Source organism: Topomyia yanbarensis, chromosome 1 (assembly GCF_030247195.1).
Source record: "Topomyia yanbarensis strain Yona2022 chromosome 1, ASM3024719v1, whole genome shotgun sequence".
NCBI classification, from domain to species: Eukaryota; Metazoa; Arthropoda; class Insecta; order Diptera; family Culicidae; genus Topomyia; species Topomyia yanbarensis.
In genome coordinates this window covers 30,993,587-31,017,052 of record NC_080670.1, presented here as the reverse complement: position 1 = coordinate 31,017,052, position 23,466 = coordinate 30,993,587, and the positions used below count along the sequence as shown (strand labels likewise).

Sequence of the window (23,466 nt, the reverse complement as noted above, 5' to 3'; positions counted from 1 at the left end):
ATCCATCCGTCCAGTCGTCATTATTGCATATTTGATAGATTTCCCTGGACTCACTTTTCAGTGAGTGTCCTTTGTTAGCACAAAGACGACAAATCAAACAGACAACAGAAAATCACGCCACATGCGGTCAGTTCCGGCTACTATACTTACTCCTTAGAAGAAGAAAAAACAATCACATCGCGCTTTCTATCAGCCTTGTAAATTCTGTTTGTTTTTCCAATTTCCCTCCGGGCAGGAGACTAGCTCCGGAAATTGAGCACCCCACACCGTCCATCGGTTCGGCTTTCCTTTCGACACCCCACCACAAGAGGAAGAAGACGCGATTAGGTTAGGTTCACCTACCTGTTGACAGCTAGGCTGGCTGTTCGCCCTTCTTTCGGCAACATACAAGCAGTAGCAGAGGGGGAACATTGTCCGAAGAAGTAAAACACAAGCCGGTCGTAAACTGATTATTATTATTTGCTACTATAATGCGCTATCAAAAGCCTGTTTATTGATGTTATATGATTCCTTCCGTTGGGGGGATAGATTGATATTTTTTACGCTAACATTCTTCCGGAGATTCGATTTCGATAACAGTCCTAAGGGAAATTTCTATAACCGATCACACTTAATACGATTGATGCGTCGACTACCGGGAGTAAACGGCACTAAACACGCGAATTTATCGTACTTAATTTTTGACATTTGAGGCGTTCCGCGAAATTTTATCTGTTTCAATTAACACTCCCGTAATTTCCGTCCCGAATGAATTTAATTTAAGCTCTGGTAACTCTGGTGGACATGTTCTATGATTCGAGCTGCAGCCGTTGCCGGTTGAGGCTGTGACGTGCTGGTCGCCGACGGCAGGTGATGAAACGATGCGTCTGCGTTCATAGTAGGCTGTGACGGTCGAAGTGCTTCGTCTGATGGAGTAACAGCTACCGTCGACGTGGATAAGCTCAGGGTAGTTGTGGAGGAGGGTTGCCCGTGCGGCCACAGGTTGGCCGGTGCTGCCAGCCGCGGTACCGGCCGCAGCACGTTCTGTCAGGTTTTGTCCCGTCCGAACTGGAAGGGCTGAAAGCTGTTCCAAGACAATATGTTAGAATCAGAAGGAAACATTAACTCAAACCGTCCAACAAACCTCTTCAGATAATCCTCATATTGGTGATGTCGAACGTACTGAAAGGCGGATAGTCGCTCCCTCTGCTGGAGGTACAACTCGCTGAGTGATTGCCAGCGTCTTTTCTCGAACTCGGAATAGTTGCCGACGTCCTTCGAAAACTGGTTCCCGCCGTAGGCGGCGAACGGAAACAAACCTCCGACGGTGCCCGTACTTCGTGGGAATGTTACACCGGCCGAGCCGTGTGCCTGTGATTGACCACAGAAAAGTGCCGCCGCGGCTACTGCATTCTGGTGGGCCAGTGTCGTAGCATTTAGCATACCGGAAGTGGTTCCATTCGGTCTTCCCGGGACGTCCATCGCGGGAATTTGGTGAGACTGGAGGTGTTTTTTCAGGTAGCTTTGTCTAGAGGAAATTGAAGAAAGTTTTGTCAGACATGCCTAAAAATAACTAACTAAAATTAAACGGAACCTCTTCATTAAAAAAGTTTAATAGCTGTCTTATGATTTTGAATTAATTTCTAAATGGATATTTTCGATTGTTTGGAGAAAAACGTTTCCTCTGAAACTGTCTTCCACCTATAGTCTTATTCGGCTGTGTTAGTACTGAGTCGTTTTGACATTTGAATTTGGAAGAAAATAAACCGTTAACACGGAAAATTTGGAGGCAAACAAACGAATTCTGGGATTATGTGGGGGGCATTAATGTAAAAATGCAAAATCTCACTGTGCGCATTTTGAACGTCAGATATCTCGGTTAGTCACATCTCTTTTTCCTATTGGTGATACGAAGTTGACGGTTCAAAACTCGGCGAAGTGGGAAAAAGTGCCAAAAACGTAACTTTACTAAATTACTCGATAGAAAGTTAAGTACACTCAAGTTTTTTTTTACGCGGTTTTTTTTTGCGCGGTATTTTTTTACGCGGTTTTTTTTACGCGGATTTTGAAATTTACGCGGTTTTCATTTACGCGGATTTTGAAATTTACGCGGTTTTCATTTACGCGGATTTTGAAATTTACGCGGTTTTCATTTACGCGGTTTTTGAAATTTACGCGGTTTTCATTTACGCGGATTTTGGAATTTACGCGGTATCCATCAATGAGGTTCCCTTTATCGCGGATTCTTAAATTTAAGTGGTCTTCATTTACGCGGATTTTGAAATTTACGCGGTTTTCATTTACGCGGATTTTGAAATTTACGCGGTTTTCATTTACGCGGATTTTGAAATTTACGCGGTTTTCATTTACGCGGATTTTGAAATTTACGCGGTTTTCATTTACGCGGATTTTGAAATTTACGCGGTTTTCATTTACGCGGTTTTCATTTACGCGGCTCGTATCCCCCGCGTAAAAAAAACCTGAGTGTACATCCTTTATAAAATCGAAGACTACATATTAAGAAGACTGATATCTCTTTCCTTCCCCCATACAAACGAGAAGCGACAGAGGTTACAGCGCCTCTATTGGAAGAAGGTAGGAAGCTTAATGTAAAAATGTTTCTGTGTGTGCATCACTATGGAAAGTACCACCTTTACCCGCAAGTGGCGTTGCTGTTACTGTCACCGGATTCTGGACAGAGTTGCCAGTCTTCTTGTTATGCAGTCTTCGATAAAATGCAATTTCATGAGTAAACATGCATAGCGAATCGATTTCGTGAATTGGGAATAAATACACGATATGATAAAGGGTAAGTCGCTAATTATGGTGACAATTTTAAACTTGTGTAACTTTTTTCCAGCCCGGGGACAACTTGACAGATAGTGCTTGTTTCATATATGTACCACCGATTTGATGGTGGCGCTAGTATGCCTTTTCTGTACGACTACCACGAACAACGACACGAAAAAGTTTCAAGAGAAAAGCGTGTTTCGTTACGTGTGTTATGAACGCCGTCAATGCGGCTAGAACAACATTTAGAAAAAGCGTATTCCAAAATGTGGATAAAGAAAAATATTATTAGAGAATAAATTTATCCCTGATTGGAAACCGTCAGCAAAGTTACATAAATCTTATTATAGATTTAGTTGGAAGGTGTTGTTTTTAGCACCGGCTCTCTTCCTTCCTAAAAATGTTTTGGTTTTCTTGTTGTGTGAAGTTTGTAATCGGTAAATCATTGGTGTTATAAATGAAATATAAATGAAAAACTTTTTGGCCAATGAAAGTAAATCACCAAGCTTAACAATTCGTGAACCTGCGACATCTTGTTTCAAGTTCATTAAGAACGTCAAGAATTCTAGCATTTTGATTGGGAGAATAAACAATATATGTAGGATTTTCTACACATTTAGCAAAATTGGTTTTGAATAAAATTTGTGTGCTTTTATCAGAATTCTGGCATCAAACCAGTAGTGCTCGGTTTCAGCAAGAATGCTGCCAGGAATGTACAATTTTGTTCGGCCAGAGTTTTGTTCGACTTTTGCAATAATTCTGTCCGGAAGATGTTGCGATGGTTTTGGTATGGATCCCTTCAGAATTATTCTGGCATTTTCCTCGGCTCTACCGGAGGATGCCTTAGGAGATGTTGATTAGTTTCGGAAGATTTTCGGAAATTCCAATATAAGTGGTAGTGGCTTGATTTTGAAAGTCATCTTCTTGTATTTCCGAAAATCGATTTATTTTCTTTCGGATTTTTTAAATTCCAAATGGAATCTATGTTTCTGTTTAAGTATGGGGGAATGAGGGCAGTTTCTAATGTGAACAGCGAAATAAATTTGATGAAAGAAATGCTTAAATTGATTATTTTTTAGATATGGAAAATAGTAAATGGGATGCGCTTTTTTCAAATTTTGCTCCATTCGAGCCGCCATGACATCACCAAATCACCACAAAATTTGCTTATGAGTTCAATATATGGGAGCTGTCAAGTTGTCCCCGGGCTGCTTTTTTCATACTTGATCGAAAGGAACCAAATTTTGTTTAGCTTCTCTTTAGAGTGCATTGTTTACATACGCTAAGTTGTACAGTTGTCAGTCAGATTCCGGTCGAAATAAAACAAAATCAGCAAACCGTTCGGAAAAGGACTTTGTGCACTCACATACAAAATCCTCGGTTGTCGCATCACGCCTTGAGAAAACTAGTAGATATACATCATTCAATAGTCTCAAAGGTCCTTAAAAGGTTCCAGCATAAGGATAAGTTTTCTATGGATGACTGTCGAAATTCGCTTCGAAGTACCTTATTTGGCAAGCCATATGTGCTTGTGGTAATCATAGTGAACCATTCGTGATCAAAGGCACTATGAACTGTGGGGTTTGCAAAATTTTTGCCGTCTTTGAAACAGAATGATCAAAAATCGTTTGGCGTCTTGCCAATATTGATGTTTTGATTTCCGTCTGATCGAAACTTATTGGGCAGTGATGAAGCGCGAACTTTGGAAGCCTAACAAGAGAGGGGAAGGACGAAAAATAGAATAAGAAAGTGAATAAGAACAAAGAAAACGTAACGGAAACGACTGTATAAGCTCTACTTGAAGGCGTCTATCAAAAATGTCGAACGTTTTACTCAAACTCATCCTAAAATTTAATCGACATATGTAATATGATATAAATACTGAAATATTGTAAGACTATGGTTTAATTTCGATAACTGTAGCCGATTTACCAATCCATCTAAAGTGTCACAATAATTAGCGACTCACTTTATCAAGTTCCACTTGTCACAATTCTTCTCTTGTTGTGAGTTTATTCTCCAGTGTGTCTGCATACACTGGAAAAAAAGCTGAATGTAACAAATCATAATTAGTAGCTCTAATGTCAAAATGTTAATAGAATCGTTAGTCATAATTACTACGCTAAAACTTTGATGATAATGATGGTCCCATCTCATACCCCCACAAAAGTGTGAGCTGAACGATTTATCTCGAAGACAATTTTTATTTTGACACCCGTGCCCAAAACTAGTAAACAAAATAACAGACTGGTTACTTTTGTAGATATAGCTTTTCCTTCAAAAGAACGTTCGATTATTCCGCATGCAACCAGGGTTCGTCAAATAAATTTCTATCCTGGGAAGATAGTTAATAAAATCGGGAAGTGATCCCAATGACCTCTGTTTCCGATAATACTCTGTAAGATTCTTCCTGCCCGACCAAGACGTTGGTACGACCACCTGCAATGGCAGGAAGTGACGCGCCGTGTTATATCATCCTCATCAGGCACGACTCACCATTCGTGCTCGTGGAAAAGTTTACAAAATCATAAAATATTGAATTGGTTAAATATTCTTAGTATATTAGTCACAATACACCACTTGTGTTCGTGAAATATTTCACAAAATCATGAAATAATTGTCATGTATTCGTGAACTAGTTCATGATTTCTAGTATAATAATCACGAACGACCATTCGTGCTCGTGAAATAGGTTATAAAATCGGAAAATATTGTTCATGTATAAGTGAACTGGTTAATGATTCCTAGCGAATTAGTCATGACGGACCATTCGTGCCAGTAGACTTAATTTTCAGCATAAATCGAGTGTTATGATCATGCATGCTTGTACATCTCGGAAACAGAGGTGGCATTACGCATCTCGATTCGATCAAAATTCTACCGACTCGACCTTGTTTCGCATTATGTATTTCGAACCGAGCTCGAAAATAAATTTTCGCTCGAGTTCGCTCGAAGAAGTACTAGATTATCGAGAAGTGTTGGCATTATGGAACCAAAACAATCGACCTCGAAAGCGACTCGAGTCGAACGTATTTTCTCGATAGTTTTATTGCTGTCGACTGTCGTTCGAGATTATGATATGTGTATTTATTTCATGCCATTCTTTTAATTAGTTAACAATCGGAATACTTAAAGGATATAAAATTTCCAAAATGTGTATAAAGGTCCCACGTACTTTGAGCTACTTTATGTTAAATATATCTATTTTCAGCATCAGGTACATACTATTTTTGTAAAAAGTAATACTAAATATTGATAATAAATTATCCTACACCAAGGAATAACAAAAAGTATTAAAACAAATCGATGAAGCAAAGTGAAGACATCTTGATTTGTCTAATCGCTATTTGATAGATGTATAGAATCCTAATCATCTTTGATTTCAACGCGGTGATTTTAACAATTTTATATTCTAATTGATGCATTTGTTCCCGGCTATACCTCATTTATTTTCAATATTTCAACAATGTAGCCTTGAATTCAGTGCCATAATTATACACCAACAGATTTAAATAGAGCTAGGTGTTATATCGTCATTTGTATTAAATGCGTGAAAAATCATAATGTTATCTTCTATAGAAAAAAACTATGAATCAAATTGTATTACTAACAAATTTGAATGCATCAACCGATTAAAAATTATGCCATCAACAATTTCTGAAAGCACTAATTTTTATAATCTTCATTTTGATTGTGTTCTCCCTACCTCTAGTTGTGTGCTATATCTTTAACAAAATAATTAACTAACAAGTACACGGAAAAACGAATTTTTGTCTTGACTATTTCAACTAAAAATGGCTATTTCAACGAACTAGTATTTTGATTTTTACGTCATCAAACGCTGAAAAAAAAATGTTGCTTTTGGAAGCTATCAGTTTCCTGAAAAAGCCCGGAAAACAAAAATTTTAATACATTAGCCATTTTTATTGAAAATGGCAGTTTGCTCGCTATGATTATTTTCCAAAAATTTTGAAGCTCACACAAAAGCAGCTTCAAAGTTGTGTTGTTTTAAGCTATTATTTTTGATGTGTCAATTTAGTTGTATTACATATATGTTATTTAATCTAATTATAATTGTGAATAACGCATTCTGCAGATAAAAAATTACATCATGCGACTGTGGTCCGAATAAGAGACACTACCAACTACGAATTTCGATGTTTGGGCAGGGATGCCACATTGAAAACAGGAAAAAAATCTGTGATAAATTTCCAAAAAATCTGTGAAAAAACGCAATATTACTAAAAATCTATGAAAATATGTGAAATTTTAATCAAAATGCAAAAAATCTGTAAAAAAGAATCTGTGGTAAAAAATTGTGAAAAAAATCTGTGACATTACAGAAAAATCTGTGAATATGGTAACCCTGTGCTTAACCTTAAACAGCCGGATATATATATATATATATATATATATATATATATATATATATATATATATATATATATATATATATATATATATATATATATATATATATATATATATATATATATATATATATATATATATATATATATATATATATATATATATATATATATATATATATATATATATATATATATATATATATATATATATATATATATATATATATATATATATATATATATATATATATATATATATATATATATATATATACAGGGTGTTTGGTTCATGGTTAAGAACTTTTTGTGTAAAAAACTTATTTGTCTTAAAATACCTCCAACTTTAAAAGTATACTTTGTATTTTAAATATTTCAATTCCATTCGAAAGGTGAGAAAATTTCCTATTGAATGGTGTTCTCATATCTTTTAAGTGATTAGTTTTAATTACCTTTTAGCTGTAAAGTAGTTAAAAGTTAGTGTTTTTGAGGAGATTTTTGCTAATTTTCTCGAAATAATGAAGTATGATTATAGCAATATCCATTATCCAAAAGTTGGGTTTTAGGACGATTCATAGTTTGTTCTTGGACGTCATATTTCTATCTCTTCTCATTTCTTTGTAATTTCATTACTATACTTTTCCTGTAACCGACTTGCAAGTGCTTAAAAGACTCTAATCTAAAAAATATGCTTTATATCGTTATTTACAAGATTTCATTGGAAAGCTGTGAAAATGTCCTATCAGTGTATGTACAAATATATTTCAGTTAAGTGCACTAAATGATTTTTTACTAACGAAATAACTCAAAATTGGTGTTTTTTTTGAGAGTTTTTTAATTATTCTTATTATTAATCAATAAAATTTATCGTTACTATTGTTCATTTGATGCCCCTTAATGTTCTCTATAACTTTTTATTTGACACTTTGTCTATATCTCTTTTCATTTTGCTGCTATTAAATAGTTAACACAGCATGAGCTCGCCACAAATGTAGTGGGTTCGAAATCGTTATTTTTGCATATGAAACGATGTGATATAAACGATTTTGCGTCGAAACCAAAAGAGATAATTGAATGGAGTCAAAGAAAGAACTGTAGAACTTGCTGAGATGCATTATTTCCATGATAATAATGGTGATATTTATTATTTACTATTTTAAGAAAATTAACGAAAATGCTAATAATAGCACTAACTTTAAACTAATTTACTTTTAAAAGAATACTAAATTCACTTAACTGAAAGGTATTAATACATTTTTCACTGTAAAATTTTCCTGGCTTTTGAATAAAAAGAAAAAAAGTACAAAAAGTGCCGTAATTTTTCAATTAGAGCTGGTACTAGTGAAAATGAGATAAAAATATCCAAGTTGAATAACCCAAAATCATGAAAATAAGGAAAGGTAAGTGTATCATGTCAAAGAACAAATTAAGCAGCTCATCAAGACTAACAATCTGAATTATTTATATGATGAGGTTAACTATTAGGATTTTCAAGAAATGAACGAAAAATCGTTTGAAATTGTTTAATTTTCAATAAATTACTTTGAAAAGGCTACTTAAACTCATTAGCTGAAACATATGAGGGCATCACTCAATGCGAAATTTTCTCACCTTTCGAATGGAACTAAAACATTTAAAATACAAAGTACACTTTTAAAGTTAGAGGTATTTTAAGACAAATAAGTTTTTTACACAAAAAGTTCAATAACTCTGTAACGGTTGAGATTTGATGGTATGTGTAGAACAATTTTTTTCTCCAAATATGACAGTCTATCACTCCCCCTCCGGGAGATTCTTAACCATGAACCAAACACCCTATATATATTATATTACCCTATTATGCAGATAAGATTAGTTTTTCTAGGCAATACTCCCACGATCGGCTGTGTGGAATTGAAATTGCTTTTGTTTAGAAAACAGGATACTCTCGGTAGCCGGCTACCCAGAGTTTAAAAAGAACCAAAAACTAAACAAGATCTTCTTTTTCGAGCGATCGTGTTCTCGAAAACTTACTAAACTACTACCTAATAAACTATGTACAGGTCGAATCGCTTGCATGGAGCGAATCCTAGAACACCAACTTCGCGACACCTATGAAATAGTCTGATGAACCTTCTGTATAAGATTCCTCATTTTATTCAAACGATCGCCGGGTAAAATCAGCACCGACACGATAGAAACCACGAAAAAATTCGTCGCGTGATTGAATATTATTAAGAAATATAAGCAGTGCTCCTTATAGCCAGCTTTCCGGAGTTCAAGTTGCTTATTTTGCTAATCGTATTAATACAACAAATGATAAATTTCCCAAATTCTCGGCAGCCGGCTGCCCTGAGCAATTATTACATGATAACGTTATTGGCACACTTACTAACAACTCTCCCCTTCCCGTGATACATGTGGAGATGCAGAGGATTCCTCGGTCTCTAGTAGCAACATGTATCGGACTAACATTCCTTCCTTTCCCAGAAGATCTGCATTCGGACGTGGCCGGCGTCGATATTGATCAGCATGCAGGGATCAGAATAGATTGTACAATGTGGCTCATCATGTTATTCCCAAACATGTTGTTCCAATGAACATTTTGCAACCTAATTTGGTTCTGGTCAATAACGGAGTAGCAACTACGGGCGATCTCTTATGCTTATGCTTATGCTTATTTTGAATTGGACCATTTTTCAACCACTGATGACTCAGAAACTCTTCGTTGTACGGAAAAATATATTAAATAATAAAAAGTGTGTTTTCGAATGAACTCACCCACAAAAATCTATTTTTTTTGTTAATTATGTTATGAAATGTTTGTTGTTTCTAACAAATTAAAAAAAAGCCTGAAAAGTTTTTTATTCTATGAAAACATTTCTAATTATATTCAGAACATTATTACTATACGAGATATTTCAATTTAAGCTGGCCCATAACATGGCGTTAAATGTAAAATAGCTCTTTTTAATGTTATAATTGTAATATCTCGCAAAACATTTTGAGATCCACTGCAAAATTTTTACGCAATATTTTTAACATGATTTTTATTATTAAAAGAATAAATAAGCAAAAAAATGATTCAACTTTTAAACAATTCAAGTTTTATTTATCATAATTGCGGAATACAGAAGTTGTCAAAAATCATACATTTTTCCGGCAAGCTCATGCGAAAATGCAACTTTTTACATTTAATATTTTTTCCATGCATCGAATACTTTCCGAGCTATCAGCGATGGAAAAATGTTCAATTTTTTAAATTTCAAAAGTTGAAAGCTCACAAATTGAAGTAAATGTTATGTTTAGCCATAACAAAAATACCTGTCAAATATTTTTAGCTAAAGAATGCAAGAAAAAAATTGGAATGAACGAAAATTTTAGTTGTAAATCTGACGTTGATTAACCCGTACGGTGGATGAAAGTTATCATCGATGTCTAAACTATTTTTCGTGAATGAAACGAAATGATTCGTTCTTTTATATATTGTTTTATAAAGTATGAATATTTTTGAAATGAGCAAATTTATTTTTCGTACATTAAAGGAAAAAATCGTGCTTCTACATATTATATCACATCGGATCTTTTTGGATCGCTGTTTGACAACATCGATTTTATTTTAAAGTGCTCACCCCTTTTGAGTACTAGAAAAAAATATTATATTTGCGAATCTTATCCACACATATTCCGATAACAAGCAACTAATTTAAATAAAAACTAAATAAATGTGAGCAATTACTATATTTTACCAAGGTTGGTTTTATGAAACTTATTCGTTGAAGAATTAAAAATATATTTTCTCAGTGTATACTCTGATTTGACAGTTGCGCTCGAACCCAGTGAGCAAATTTTCTGCCAGAGACCGTTCTGCTAGATTTCTGTAATGGCGATTTCGCTTGAACCTGAAACTGAGTCAGGTTCTAACCCCAACCGCTGTCAGTTCATACATTTTGACAGCAGTTGGGGTTAGGAACTGACTCAGTTTCGCCCTAGGATAGGATCCGCCAGCTCTGTCTACTGTTTTTGAACCAATTCTGAACCAGCTCGTGATTGGACGAAAGTGACATTGACAAACGTTCGGCTTGGAAACTAAAAGTACTAAAGGGCTGCTTGGAAGTGTTGTCGTATTGTGATATAAAACGTAAAACAACGTTTGTTTACCGTTTTGTTTTTTTTGGTTTTCTTGAGATTCCGCTTTCTTTCCATAACGTCCGTCTGTAATTATGAAGTGAAAGGCATTTTCTGGCAGACGAATTCAAACATATTATCTCTCTTTTCGAAGTCTAACCGAGTAACTGACTATTTAGCCTAAGTATGAAAATTATTTCAACGTCATGTCTTTGTTCCAGCGCCGAGTAAATTGGGAGTATTGTCTAATAATATAATAATATAATAATATAGCATTTCGTCGAGTTGTTGCTATATGGGATACACACGAGTGCGGTCGAAACAAAAACAAACGTCAAAATGTTTTCTCACTCGCACTGATGCAAACTAGATGGGCGCGTAATTCAACGCACGGCCCTGTGGCGCATGGCTGAAAAGTCGCAATGTGGATTTAAGAAAAGATTCGCAATACTTTGGGGCAAATCGTGAGAGTTATCCTGGAAATCGCTTGTTGTTCTTCTTTTAGTATTATCGATACAGTTGAATTTTACAGTTTTTAACTGCATCAATCATCGGTGGAAATAGGAGCGTGTTATTTTCTACTGCTGTTTTCTCCGAAAAAATCACATGAAGTACTGGAACAAACCTAAACACCTATACAAACTAAACAAAAAAGTAGTTTTAGAATATTTAAACCAAATGCGAACAGAGAAGATTGATCTTGTGAATGAGGTTGCTCGACTCAGAAAGCAACTTACAAAAATTAAGAGCATGGAAATATTTTTCGTAATGACCAACAACAAATCTCGACAAACATATGATTACGGCCTAAAAGCCAACTGTCAAAATCCACTTTGAATGGAAATTCCGGACAAACCGTTACACGCCAATCACAGATGTTGGTAGTAAATGAAAGAGAAAAGTTTTATCTTTCATAAACTGTTGTGAACTGTGTTCGACTAGTAACGGTTTGTCTAGAATTTCCATTCAAAGTGGATTTTGACAGTTGGCTTTTAGGCCGTAATCATATGTTTGTCGAGAAATATATATTATTTTGCTTTGCTGTATTCCGATGGAAGACCCGTAATGATCATTTAAATGCGGATATAAAGACTAAATCATTGATTTTTCCCGGAGCGTGAAATTGATACATAATATAGAATATTTCAATCAGAACAATTTAAGTTTTGGACACGACTGTAACAAAACAAATATTTTGGCAACATTGGTCGAGTGGGGGTATGTCGTTTTCAGCAGGGATTAGCAAAATATAAGAAGAAGCCAGCTGGCGGATCCTATCCTAGGTTTCGCCTCAAACAAAAACCACACAAGTCTTGGTTTGGCAGCCCTGTCGGATTTCTGCGCGTATCCTGTCGGGTTAGTTGAGCTAGGGCGAACCTAGGATAGGATCCGCCAGCTGGCTTCTTCTTATATTTTGCTAATCCCTGCTGAAAACGACATACCCCCACTCGACCAATGTTGCCAAAATATTTGTTTTGTTACAGTCGTGTCCAAAACTTAAATTGTTCTGATTGAAATATTCTATATTATGTATCAATTTCACGCTCCGGGAAAAATCAATGATTTAGTCTTTATATCCGCATTTAAATGATCATTACGGGTCTTCCATCGGAATACAGCAAAGCAAAATAATATATATTTCTCGACAAACATATGATTACGGCCTAAAAGCCAACTGTCAAAATCCACTTTGAATGGAAATTCTAGACAAACCGTTACTAGTCGAACACAGTTCACAACAGTTTATGAAAGATAAAACTTTTCTCTTTCATTTACTACCAACATCTGTGATTGGCGTGTAACGGTTTGTCCGGAATTTCCATTCAAAGTGGATTTTGACAGTTGGCTTTTAGGCCGTAATCATATGTTTGTCGAGATTTGTTGTTGGTCATTACGAAAAATATTTCCATGCTCTTAATTTTTGTAAGTTGCTTTCTGAGTCGAGCAACCTCATTCACAAGATCAATCTTCTCTGTTCGCATTTGGTTTAAATATTCTAAAACTACTTTTTTGTTTAGTTTGTATAGGTGTTTAGGTTTGTTCCAGTACTTCATGTGATTTTTTCGGAGAAAACAGCAGTAGAAAATAACACGCTCCTATTTCCACCGATGATTGATGCAGTTAAAAACTGTAAAATTCAACTGTATCGATAATACTAAAAGAAGAACAACAAGCGATTTCCAGGATAACTCTCACGATTTGCCCCAAAGTATTGCGAATCTTTTCTTAAATCCACATTGCGACTTTTCAGCCATGCGCCACAGGGCCGTGCGTTGAATTACGCGCCCATCTAGTTTGCATCAGTGCGAGTGAGAAAACATTTTGACGTTTGTTTTTGTTTCGACCGCACTCGTGTGTATCCCATATAGCAACAACTCGACGAAATGCTATATTATCTCGCGATAGACAATACTCCCAATTTACTCGGCGCTGGAACAAAGACATGACGTTGAAATAATTTTCATACTTAGGCTAAATAGTCAGTTACTCGGTTAGACTTCGAAAAGAGAGATAATATGTTTGAATTCGTCTGCCAGAAAATGCCTTTCACTTCATAATTACAGACGGACGTTATGGAAAGAAAGCGGAATCTCAAGAAAACCAAAAAAAACAAAACGGTAAACAAACGTTGTTTTACGTTTTATATCACAATACGACAACACTTCCAAGCAGCCCTTTAGTACTTTTAGTTTCCAAGCCGAACGTTTGTCAATGTCACTTTCGTCCAATCACGAGCTGGTTCAGAATTGGTTCAAAAACAGTAGACAGAGCTGGCGGATCCTATCCTAGGGGCGAACTCGGTTTCGCTCGCGAGCAAAACCCTGGCATAACTCGGACATAAACTGTGCAAAGATCCTGGCAATTCCTACCTGGTAGAATTTAGCACGAATCGAGCAAAACATCTGACAAAGATGTGACAGGAAGCGTGCAGAGATCTTGGCCGTACTTTTCTGGCTGGATTCTGGATAAAATAGAGCAGCTTCGGTTGGTTTAACCGCTTCTTGTTGCATTTGAGCGAATTCGTTGCCAGAATTCTCGCGCAAAATGCTCGGAGAAACTCTGCCAGCATCAATTTCGCTTTGCTCAACTTTTACTAACTTTCTGCTTGCCACGCTGACCGGGAACAGGCAGCCGAAATCTAGTACCACAATCTAACAAGCTCGAACGCTTGGTCGAATGCGATACGTAATGCCGCAATTTTCGGCGAAACGACTTCAAAACGTTTCGAATCGAGACACTCGAAGCGAGATGCGGAATGCCACCCCAGTTTCAGTTTGTAGGGGAACATGGGAACACTTGACCGGGTTTTCAGTTAAACCTACGTAAATCGACATAGATCTTTCATTAGGGCTTAAATCGCAAATGTAAACAAACTGCGTTTTCGCTATTATGACATTATGCGACAAAAATACTACAAGATTGAGGTGAAAATTAGTTAAAATGGTTTTTAGTTCGATTTATAGTTAAAGAAAACAAAACGGCGAAACATGCATTTTCTTCGAGATTTCGACTTAGGCCCTTCTTCTCATATGGAATATAAAGGCTAAACTTACATTTTTTGACAGAACCGGGCGTACGGTTATTATTCACAAAATTATTCTTTAAACGGCGGTTCTATTATATAAATGATAAGCAATATCTACTATGATCATGTCTACTCGATAGTTGTTGCACATAAACATTCGAATATTTCGATATTTTCATGAAATTTGAAGAAAAGATGCACGCGTCCTTTCATTTGCATTGGGTTTCTATGCGCCCATTTGCTGAGCCCTATTAAAAAGTATACTGTCAAGCTCGCCCATTTACCCAGCCCTACCCAGCAAGACAGAGTCAGTTTAGCCCATTTACCGCGCCCTTCCGAAAATTATGTACACAGTTTAGCCCTTCCGCAAATGGTGGTTGCTGAAGGGCGAAGTCACGACTGGGATGCAAATTGGGCGTAAGCATTATTTTAGTTTCTACCCACTAAAAGCACATAGGAATTAAATTCTTTGTTATATTGTCGTAAGGTTTAACCAAAGATGCTTCCGGAAAAACATGGTCATAAAGTAATTTATACCTACAATAAAAACTACATTTAGAAAAGCATCGCCGAATGTTGAAACTGAGTTTTCTCCATTTGAGTACATTGCGACTTAGGCCCTAATGAAAGATCTGTGTCGAAATGTCTACAAACCTTTTCAATCCTTTAAAACTCATTTTAATGCGCAGCAGTATTGTGCAAATTCATGATTTTTTTGTAGAATTTTTGCTTTACTTTTTCCAAAGTAATAAAAGTTTTTCTGAGATGGGGAGACTTGACCAAGGCCTGGGGAGACTTGACCAAGAGAATTTTGTAAAATCAAAACAATAAATTAAGACATAAAACATGCTGTCTTCATATGTTTACATATTGTCGAGATCCTTAGGTACCAGTAAAAATAGAAAAGGCTTGCGTTTCATAAATTTCGATTTTTTTTATGCATTTCCTTTTAAGGATTAACTGTACTGCTTACATTGTTTGTTCACACGTCACGAAATCAGCCATATTACTGCTAACTTTGTTTACTAGTACTAAAAGATATAGACTGATGTTAGAGGTGGGATTTTTCGTGACGTGTTTAACATTAACAGTAGGTACCACAGCATAGTAACTATCAGAAATTTTGAATCTTTATTCAGCTTATTTCCACTTGGTAAAGTCTCCCCATAAAATCTTGGTCAAGTCTCCCCAACATTAGTTGTTGTGTGAAATGTCGCGCAAATGTTAGTAATATCTATTACAATGTTCCGATTTATGTAAAACCATTTCACCATTTCATAAGCAATAAGATGATATATGAGTAATTTAAAAGTAATTATTAGTCGAGTAGATATGTCCATACAAAGTTTGATAAAAAATTACATCATTTAACACAAATTTATTAAATACGGAACATTTTCTGTAAGGAAAGTATATCTCATTCCAAACTTTCAAAATTACTTTAAGGGATCGAAACAAGTATAAACACATTTTTGAATTTTTTTTTTAAATCTAATAGAACACGTCATAGCTAATAATAAAATTTTGCGCTTGGTCAAGTCTCCCCATGTTCCCCTACAAGCACTCAAGATAGATCATGAATCATGTACTACGAATCGTGAACCAGTTCACGAATTAATGAATAATATTTTATTATTTTGTGCACAATTTCACGGGTACACATGGCCTGGTGTGACTATTACACTAGGAATCATGAATCAGTTCACCTTTCCTTGAATAAGATTTCATGGTTTTGTGAAACATTTTATGAGCACGAATGGTCAGTCGCTAGGAATCATGAATCAGTTCACGTATACATGAATAATATTTTTCGATTTAAACTATTGCACGAGCTCGAATTGTAAGTCGTGACTATGATACTAGGAATCGTGAACTAGTTCACGAATCAGAGCTTAAAAAAATTGACATCCCTGCGTGAACTTGCAAGAAAACGAAATTCAATTCATGCCCGGCGCGATGAATGAAATGTTTGGTTCGTTGCCCTCGTCATTCGTTCTCCCGACACAGCGCAGTCAGGTTCGGGTATGTCGGTTTCAGAAGCAAATTAATTTTGTTACAATGCTAGCTCTGAGGGGGATTACTGAGCAAAAGTGCACCAGATATAGATTACGCAGTTTACTTATGCTCGAAAATGTAGACGATGCTAGCTTCTGCCTTTAAACTGTCCACATAATAACAAATGAATGCTTTGTTCGATGAAGGAATTTAAGTTTCCTCTGCTCTGAAGCATTCGATTCTGCATGAAATTTAAGTCAGCTGGAAAGTTAATGCATGAGGGAGGTTTAAGAGTTTTTGCGTAAAAAACACTTTTTTGCGAATATTTTTAGAAATTTGGGTGAAGCAAATTGATCGAAGCTTTTGTATATTATACTGCACCGTTTCAATAACATTCTGTAATGCTTCTATGCAAAAATTTAGACAAGCGACTCGGTGACGAAGCATTTCGTGGAACGTCTCTGGAAAAAACACGATTTGCGGTGTTACCTGCCATTCAAACAGTAACGTATGCGGAATAAAATTTGGACAACATTCAAAAGGCTATTTTTTTGTAGAAAACCATTTATTAAATGTTCTCTCTGTATGAAAACATTTGTCAGCTTATTAACTTAATGTAGAAAAAAATTGAGCCTTAATGTAGAAAAAATTGAGCCCAATCGTGAAGCTTTATGATGTTTACAGGAACTTTTTGCAAAGGAGTCAAAAAAATTGATGTTGGCATATTCTTAATTTCTTTCTTAATTTTGATTATCACGTTTGTTTGTTTTAGGTCGAAAATTATTGGCATATACTCTCTGCTTCAAATTATTCCAGAAATCCTCATTTGGGCGAAATTTTGGAACATTTGGAGGTTTATCAGCCTTTGGTACAAAAAGTATGTCGTAATCATCCAACGCGCCAAAACTTTTTTTTTGGCATAACATCTAGGTGCCAGATTGGGCGTTCGCTGCCATTTCGTTCACATGGTATCTCCTAGCGGGTCGAAATTAACACTGGATGTTTAAAATAAGTGTGCCTAGAGTATGACGTTTAGTATGATGCCTTGCAACCGGTTGCATTTTTGTTTTAATGCTGGAAGCGTTGTCCAAATTTCATTCCGCATTCGTTACCTAACCGATTCATTTCAAACTTTGCATATACATTCGATGTAAAAAATACCTAACTGTTGAGTTTTCGTGATATTTTCTCAATTAAGCTTTCTACTCACAAAATGGCGGAATTTTTCTTGAAAAATAGCATTTCTGCCATTTTATGAGTAAAAAAAACCCCTTAATTGAAAAATTATCTCAAAAATTCAACTTGAAATGAATGGCAGTTAACAATCGTATTTTTCCAGAGACGTTCCACAAAAAGCTTGGCCACCAAGTCGTTTGTCAATTAATAATTCAATTTTTTGGTTTTTGGTTGCCAATACCTTATTTAGGACTGGTGGTATCCAACGGGGGAAAAAACGATCGAAAATGATGAGTGAAACTAAGCAGTCATGTAAAAAAAATTCCCCCAGCGGCAAGATTCGAACTCGCAACCTTTGAGACTCCGGCCCAATGCACTAACCCTTATGCTATCCCTGGGTATGATCGTACCCTGCCTGCAAAGCGAGAATCACACACAACGGCAGCTGACCACTTCGACACATTTGATCTATTTAACTTCCCCGATCGATACCAAGGCCCGGGTTTTTATTATCGGATACCACCAGTCCTAAATAAGATATTGGAACTTTAGTCAAAAACTAAAAAATTGAATTATTAGTTTAATTCGAATGGCGGGTTCACTCCCGTCATAGCTCTGTTCACTGGGCAAGGGACCAGAAATCGACAGTCTTCATTAGCTCTGTCACCCACCGAAGTACGATGGGTAATGAACTAAAAAATTGGACATCAGACGATAGATAGATACATAGATTCAAAAAGACAGTAGCTCTCAGTGATGCCACAAGTATAATATGAATATGAACTATATGAAAGTGTTACCCCACTACTAGGAGGATTATATGGCGATCTCTTTATTCATATACCATCAAACATCAAACTCACGGTTCATCACGATACCTAATGCAAAGGTCAAACATCTTTTCTTAGGAAAACATTACATATTAATCTTTGAAAAATAGTTCATTCATTATTTAGTAAATTTACAAAATCCAATTCATTGAATCACGTTCCCCTAAAACACCAGTAAACTAATAAACTTTATTAAACGGTCTCATTTTTCGCTGTTTTCGAACTAAGTAAGCGAGAAATAAACATACCAAATGTTTAATATCCCCGCCTTTCATGCACAGAATTTGACAATCAAGAGTTTGTTAGAAATAATAATTTTTATATACTGAACACAGGTGAACACATTGTCCCAATTGTCGAGATGAGTCGATTGGTATATTAAACGCGGCCCTTCGGGCCTGGGAAATACTTTCCAAACTTTGAGGAAATCCTATACATTTTTTGCAAGAAATGTGAAAAGGCAAAAAGCCAAATTATTTTTCAAATAGACTAAATAACTTTGTTACTTCAGCAAAAATATGCGCCATACAAAATTTTAGAGGGCTGCCTCCCACGCGATTATGAGCAGTTTCAGGCCACAATATTTTAGTGATATGGGATAAATCATTCCCTTCTAGATCTGAACCTCAAAATACTCAAAATCGTGGTTCGCGCGAACATTCAAAATCCCATGCGAATATGCAACCGGTTACACAGTTACACACGCGCGACACACACGTGTACGCTATCAAATCTGTTAATATACAATTACAAACGCTCGAGTCTTGCGCGGTAATACAACCCTGATCCCAAACGAGAGTAGGCAATTGCCACTATCCACGCAAACATACGCCCGCGAGCTCGGTAAAATAAGAATGCCCTTTTGATTAAGTAAACGTGTTAACTCCTACGAATTTATAAACGCGAGGTGCGATTATACAAAAGCGCGTTCTGGTCACGTCTCAGTCTTAGCAGCCTAGGTCCATGCCTTAAGTTGGGCCATTCTCAAACAAAAACTAACCCTAATTTACACTAGAGAACAAGTTTTATCATCAGAATCGCGATCATTCAAAACCCGACGCGAATATGCAAATGACCACACGACTAAACAAACGAATTTATACACGTGAAGTTGCATACACACTAGCATACGCGACATACACAAGCTCACTTGATTAAACACGTCAACATACAACCGCTCGAGCACACACATCTGCGCGCACGATTTCGCAAACATGAAAACGACACGTTGATTGGGTGAACATTTTCGCACTTATAAATGTAAAAACGCGATCTCAAGCCGCGAACATATAAACACTCGTTTCCGCGTGATAATGAAGTCATTACACCCCCACATCGGAACCGAAACACTCAATATCACAATCAGAATCACAGCGCCCGTCACAATCGGCCCTAAGCCCTGTTTTAGTTGCGGACATTTCCCGTCTCGTCTGCAACTGTAGTGCGTGATGCTGACATGAAACCCTTCCGAGAATCAAGCTCTATGCTACAGTTGGACTAGTCCCGGTTCGGAATCCTGAATAAATTCAGCTCCAACAGCAACAACCGATTTCGGCTCAAAGATCGAATCGGAATCCATTTAGGATTCCGAACCAGTTCCGGATTCAGTTGTTTCAATCAGTCAGTCTCTAAGTCCGTTAATTCGCTTCACTCATACATTATGAAAATAAAACACTCCATACCTTCTGAAGCTCTTCCCGCACTGACCGCACCGGTAGCTTTCCTCCGGAACATGAAAACCCGTCGGTCCACCGTGATCACCGCCACCATCGGTATCCACAATCTCAACGCACTCATCGTCCTTTCTGTCCACACCATCGGAACGATTCGCTCCTGCACTTTTCCTTTTACCCTCTTCCCCAACATCACTAGCACCGATTGTCTCTGATCCCCCACCAGAACCGGAACCCCTTGGCTTATGCCACCGCTTGTGCGATGCCAGATTCGCCGGACAGTTGAACACCTTATCACACTCCGAACAGCGATACTCGATGTGTACGATCCGCGAGCACCGGTGCTGAGCTAGCCCGAACGCATCGTCGTACAACGCCCGGCACAGCTGACACAGGTACGATCCGATTTTATTCTCAATCTTCGACAGAATCTCCTTCGCCTCGTCAGTTATTTCAACCACATTAAATGCCGGATCAATATCACCCTTGCGAACCACCAGCTCTTCCCCATCCTGCAACTTCCGGATGATCGTCCCCGACACCGGACTCGTATTATCTTCATCCACCAGCTGTTTCCTAGTCTTGATCCGCCGTCGCTCCGTTTTTGGGCGATGCGAATTGCTTTTCGTCAGCCGTTCCTTCGAGTGAGGGCGGTCGTACCCAACGAAACTTCGCTCAAACAGTCGAGCGAATCCTTCAATAGCTTGCAGATGTAGTTTCTCGTTCTGAAAGTAACGCTGCCCATCAACCAGTACGGCGTCGCTGTTCTCCTTCTCGCTGTCGACGATGTTGATCGATTGCTGACTGTCATCGTCGTCATCGTCTTCGTCACCCGGGTCTAGCGATTCTACGTCGATATTCGATGGTGATCGGCAGGATGCTTCGCCGGAATCTTCCTGACCGGTGATATCGATAAATTCTTCGACTTCCGGTTCCGGCGCAAGTTCCGTCAAGGGTGTAGTATTTGTGGTCGCGGTGTCGGAAGAAGTTGTCTGCAGAGATTTGAAGGGCGGTAGCCGAGCGGAGTCGTCGAAGTAGCGAAAGCGTGCACTGTTTGACGTTAGGGTAGTGTTGGCGTAGTACTTTTTATCGTCGATGCACACGGTGTCACAGAATTGATTAATCGATCTCAAACTGCTGCTGACCAGCTTCAACTTCCAGTCGTCCTCGTCAAAGGTTTTGGTTCGCTTCCGCGGGGGTGATGGAGTCGACGGTGGAGTCATTGGTACATTCCCTTGGCGCAGTGACAAGTCCAGCGGTATTTGATAATCACTAGATACGTTTCCCGCCGTTGAAGGTAATCCGAGTGGGTTCTGGGCGTAAAAAAACTGTTGAAACTGAATTCCTTCCGATGATGGTTGTTGGCTGTCTTCCGACTGATGCTGCTGTTGCTGCTGCTGTGCACTGTACGGTAACATCATCTGGCTATCCTGGAGAACGATGGAACAACTCATCCTTGGATTTAGAACATCACTTAGTCACTCCTCAGTACCGACGGTTCCGATCAAATTGTTAGCACGTTTGATATCCTTCGCGGTTCAGCAACAACTGAAAAGCTTCCGTCCACTACCAGCAGTTGAATCCGTTGTCCCGCAGATCTGGATGGCAGATTCTGGTACCAGTCAGCCAATGGGTCCTGCCATTCCATCTGCGCAGGACCGTTACCGCCCACGAACAGGTGCAGGATGTGCATCCCGGAGAGCGTACGATTTCTCTCACACACCAGACAACGGGAAGCAACAAGTGACATTACATCACTCGCCCCTTGTTCGCGTTTAGCAGAATCCGCAGGAACGTAACAAATAGCTTCAGGGAAACAAGACGTGACTCTTTCTCTCAAACTTCCACCATATTCTCCCGTACTGGTAGTTGGGCACAATCATCGATGACATCCATGTGAAGGACTTTCCCGCAAGTCACGCCCTCTTTTGCATTGTTTATACAAGAGTGCAATTTTGTTTATTCATCCAGCGAACTCCACGCGGACAGGGATCCAAGCAATCGTGAAACAAATTGTCGCAAAATCTGGAGCAATGTGATACCGGCAGACACCGCCTGTGTGTGTCGCTTTCCCTCCCACCACACCCGATTCCAGCCAGTGTGTGTTTTGTTCCGATTTACATTGTGCGGAACGGGGAAACCACATTTGCCAGCAGGCCGTGACTGTCGTAGGTATAGCAACCGGGATGTGTGATTTCATGTATGTGAAAATGTTTTATTTCCTTGTCCAGAGGTGCGGGTCCATGGTGCACCATGGTGGGGCAATGGAAATGCTTTTGGAGATAAATCGGTGGAATCTGCTGCAGGACGGGTGAGTGTGAGTGCGAGTGTGTGTGTGTGTTGGACCAAGTGATGGAGCGTGGGAGTGGGAGGCGTTTTTGGAATGCTTTTCCGCACTTGACATGGGTGTGAATTGGACCAGACCGGCGGCAGTGAGTGTGGAGAACTTTTCCGCAAGTTCGTGCTGCCATTTTATTATGCAGAGGTCTGAGAAGAGTTGGAATGGTGGTATTTTATTTTCGACTTATTTGAATGACGCATAGTTTTTTTTTGTTGATTCAAATGAAAAATGTTCCAGTTTAATATTTGATTCGTAGTCGTTGCACTTTTTCATGAAAATGTTAATCTTTCCATTCAAAAATTTCGGCTGAAACATAGTAGGTCAAGGAATTTGTATTTCGACTTTGCTTCATCAGTATCGTGGCAGACCGAGTTGACGGAACCAGCCAAACACGATGCACTTAGGGGAAATACCCGTTTGATAATAGATATGAAACAGAATAAAAGGTTAGCTGAATACGTCCAAACTTCAACGGGATGTGGGCCGGCAATTTTAGAATCCTCCTCTCCCTTCCTAGCATTTCGTGGAACATTCTAATCTTCCCCGTCCCGGGAAATAACGTAGCTTTTCCATGGAGACACATGAAGACATGTTCTTTCAGTACGTTGCCGCAGGGCTGATGCACTTTTAGTGTAGATGAAATTAGCCCTAATTTAACGAGAAAAGAAAATTCAGCTAT

At 37.9% G+C, this 23,466-nt stretch overlaps 1 protein-coding gene across 1 annotated transcript; it reads right to left on the bottom strand.

Annotated features, from left to right (window-relative positions):
* Window positions 1-468: 468 nt before the first annotated feature.
* LOC131677234 (zinc finger and BTB domain-containing protein 17) lies at window positions 469-21,975 on the bottom strand. The gene is made up of 3 exons (XM_058956954.1): window positions 20,456-21,975; window positions 1,124-1,507; window positions 469-1,063 (listed from the first exon to the last, which is right to left on the bottom strand). The coding sequence occupies exons 1-3, from the start codon at window positions 21,898-21,900 to the stop codon at window positions 1,027-1,029; spliced, it is 1,866 nt and encodes a 621-aa protein (XP_058812937.1). The 5' UTR covers window positions 21,901-21,975; the 3' UTR covers window positions 469-1,026.
* Between the last annotated feature and the right edge of the window lie 1,491 nt (window positions 21,976-23,466).

What these genes read in the sequence shown, in the direction of transcription:
- LOC131677234 (XM_058956954.1), bottom strand. Translation starts at nt 21,900, where the DNA reads ATGAGTTGTTCCATCGTTCTCCAGGATAGCCAGATGATGTTACCGTAC. An exon ending in TGCGGGAAGAGCTTCAGAAG is followed by an intron (nt 1,508 to 20,455) that starts GTATGGAGTGTT and finishes AATTTCCTCTAG; the next exon opens with ACAAAGCTACCTGAAAAAAC. An exon ending in TATGAGGATTATCTGAAGAG is followed by an intron (nt 1,064 to 1,123) that starts GTTTGTTGGACG and finishes GTCTTGGAACAG; the next exon opens with CTTTCAGCCCTTCCAGTTCG.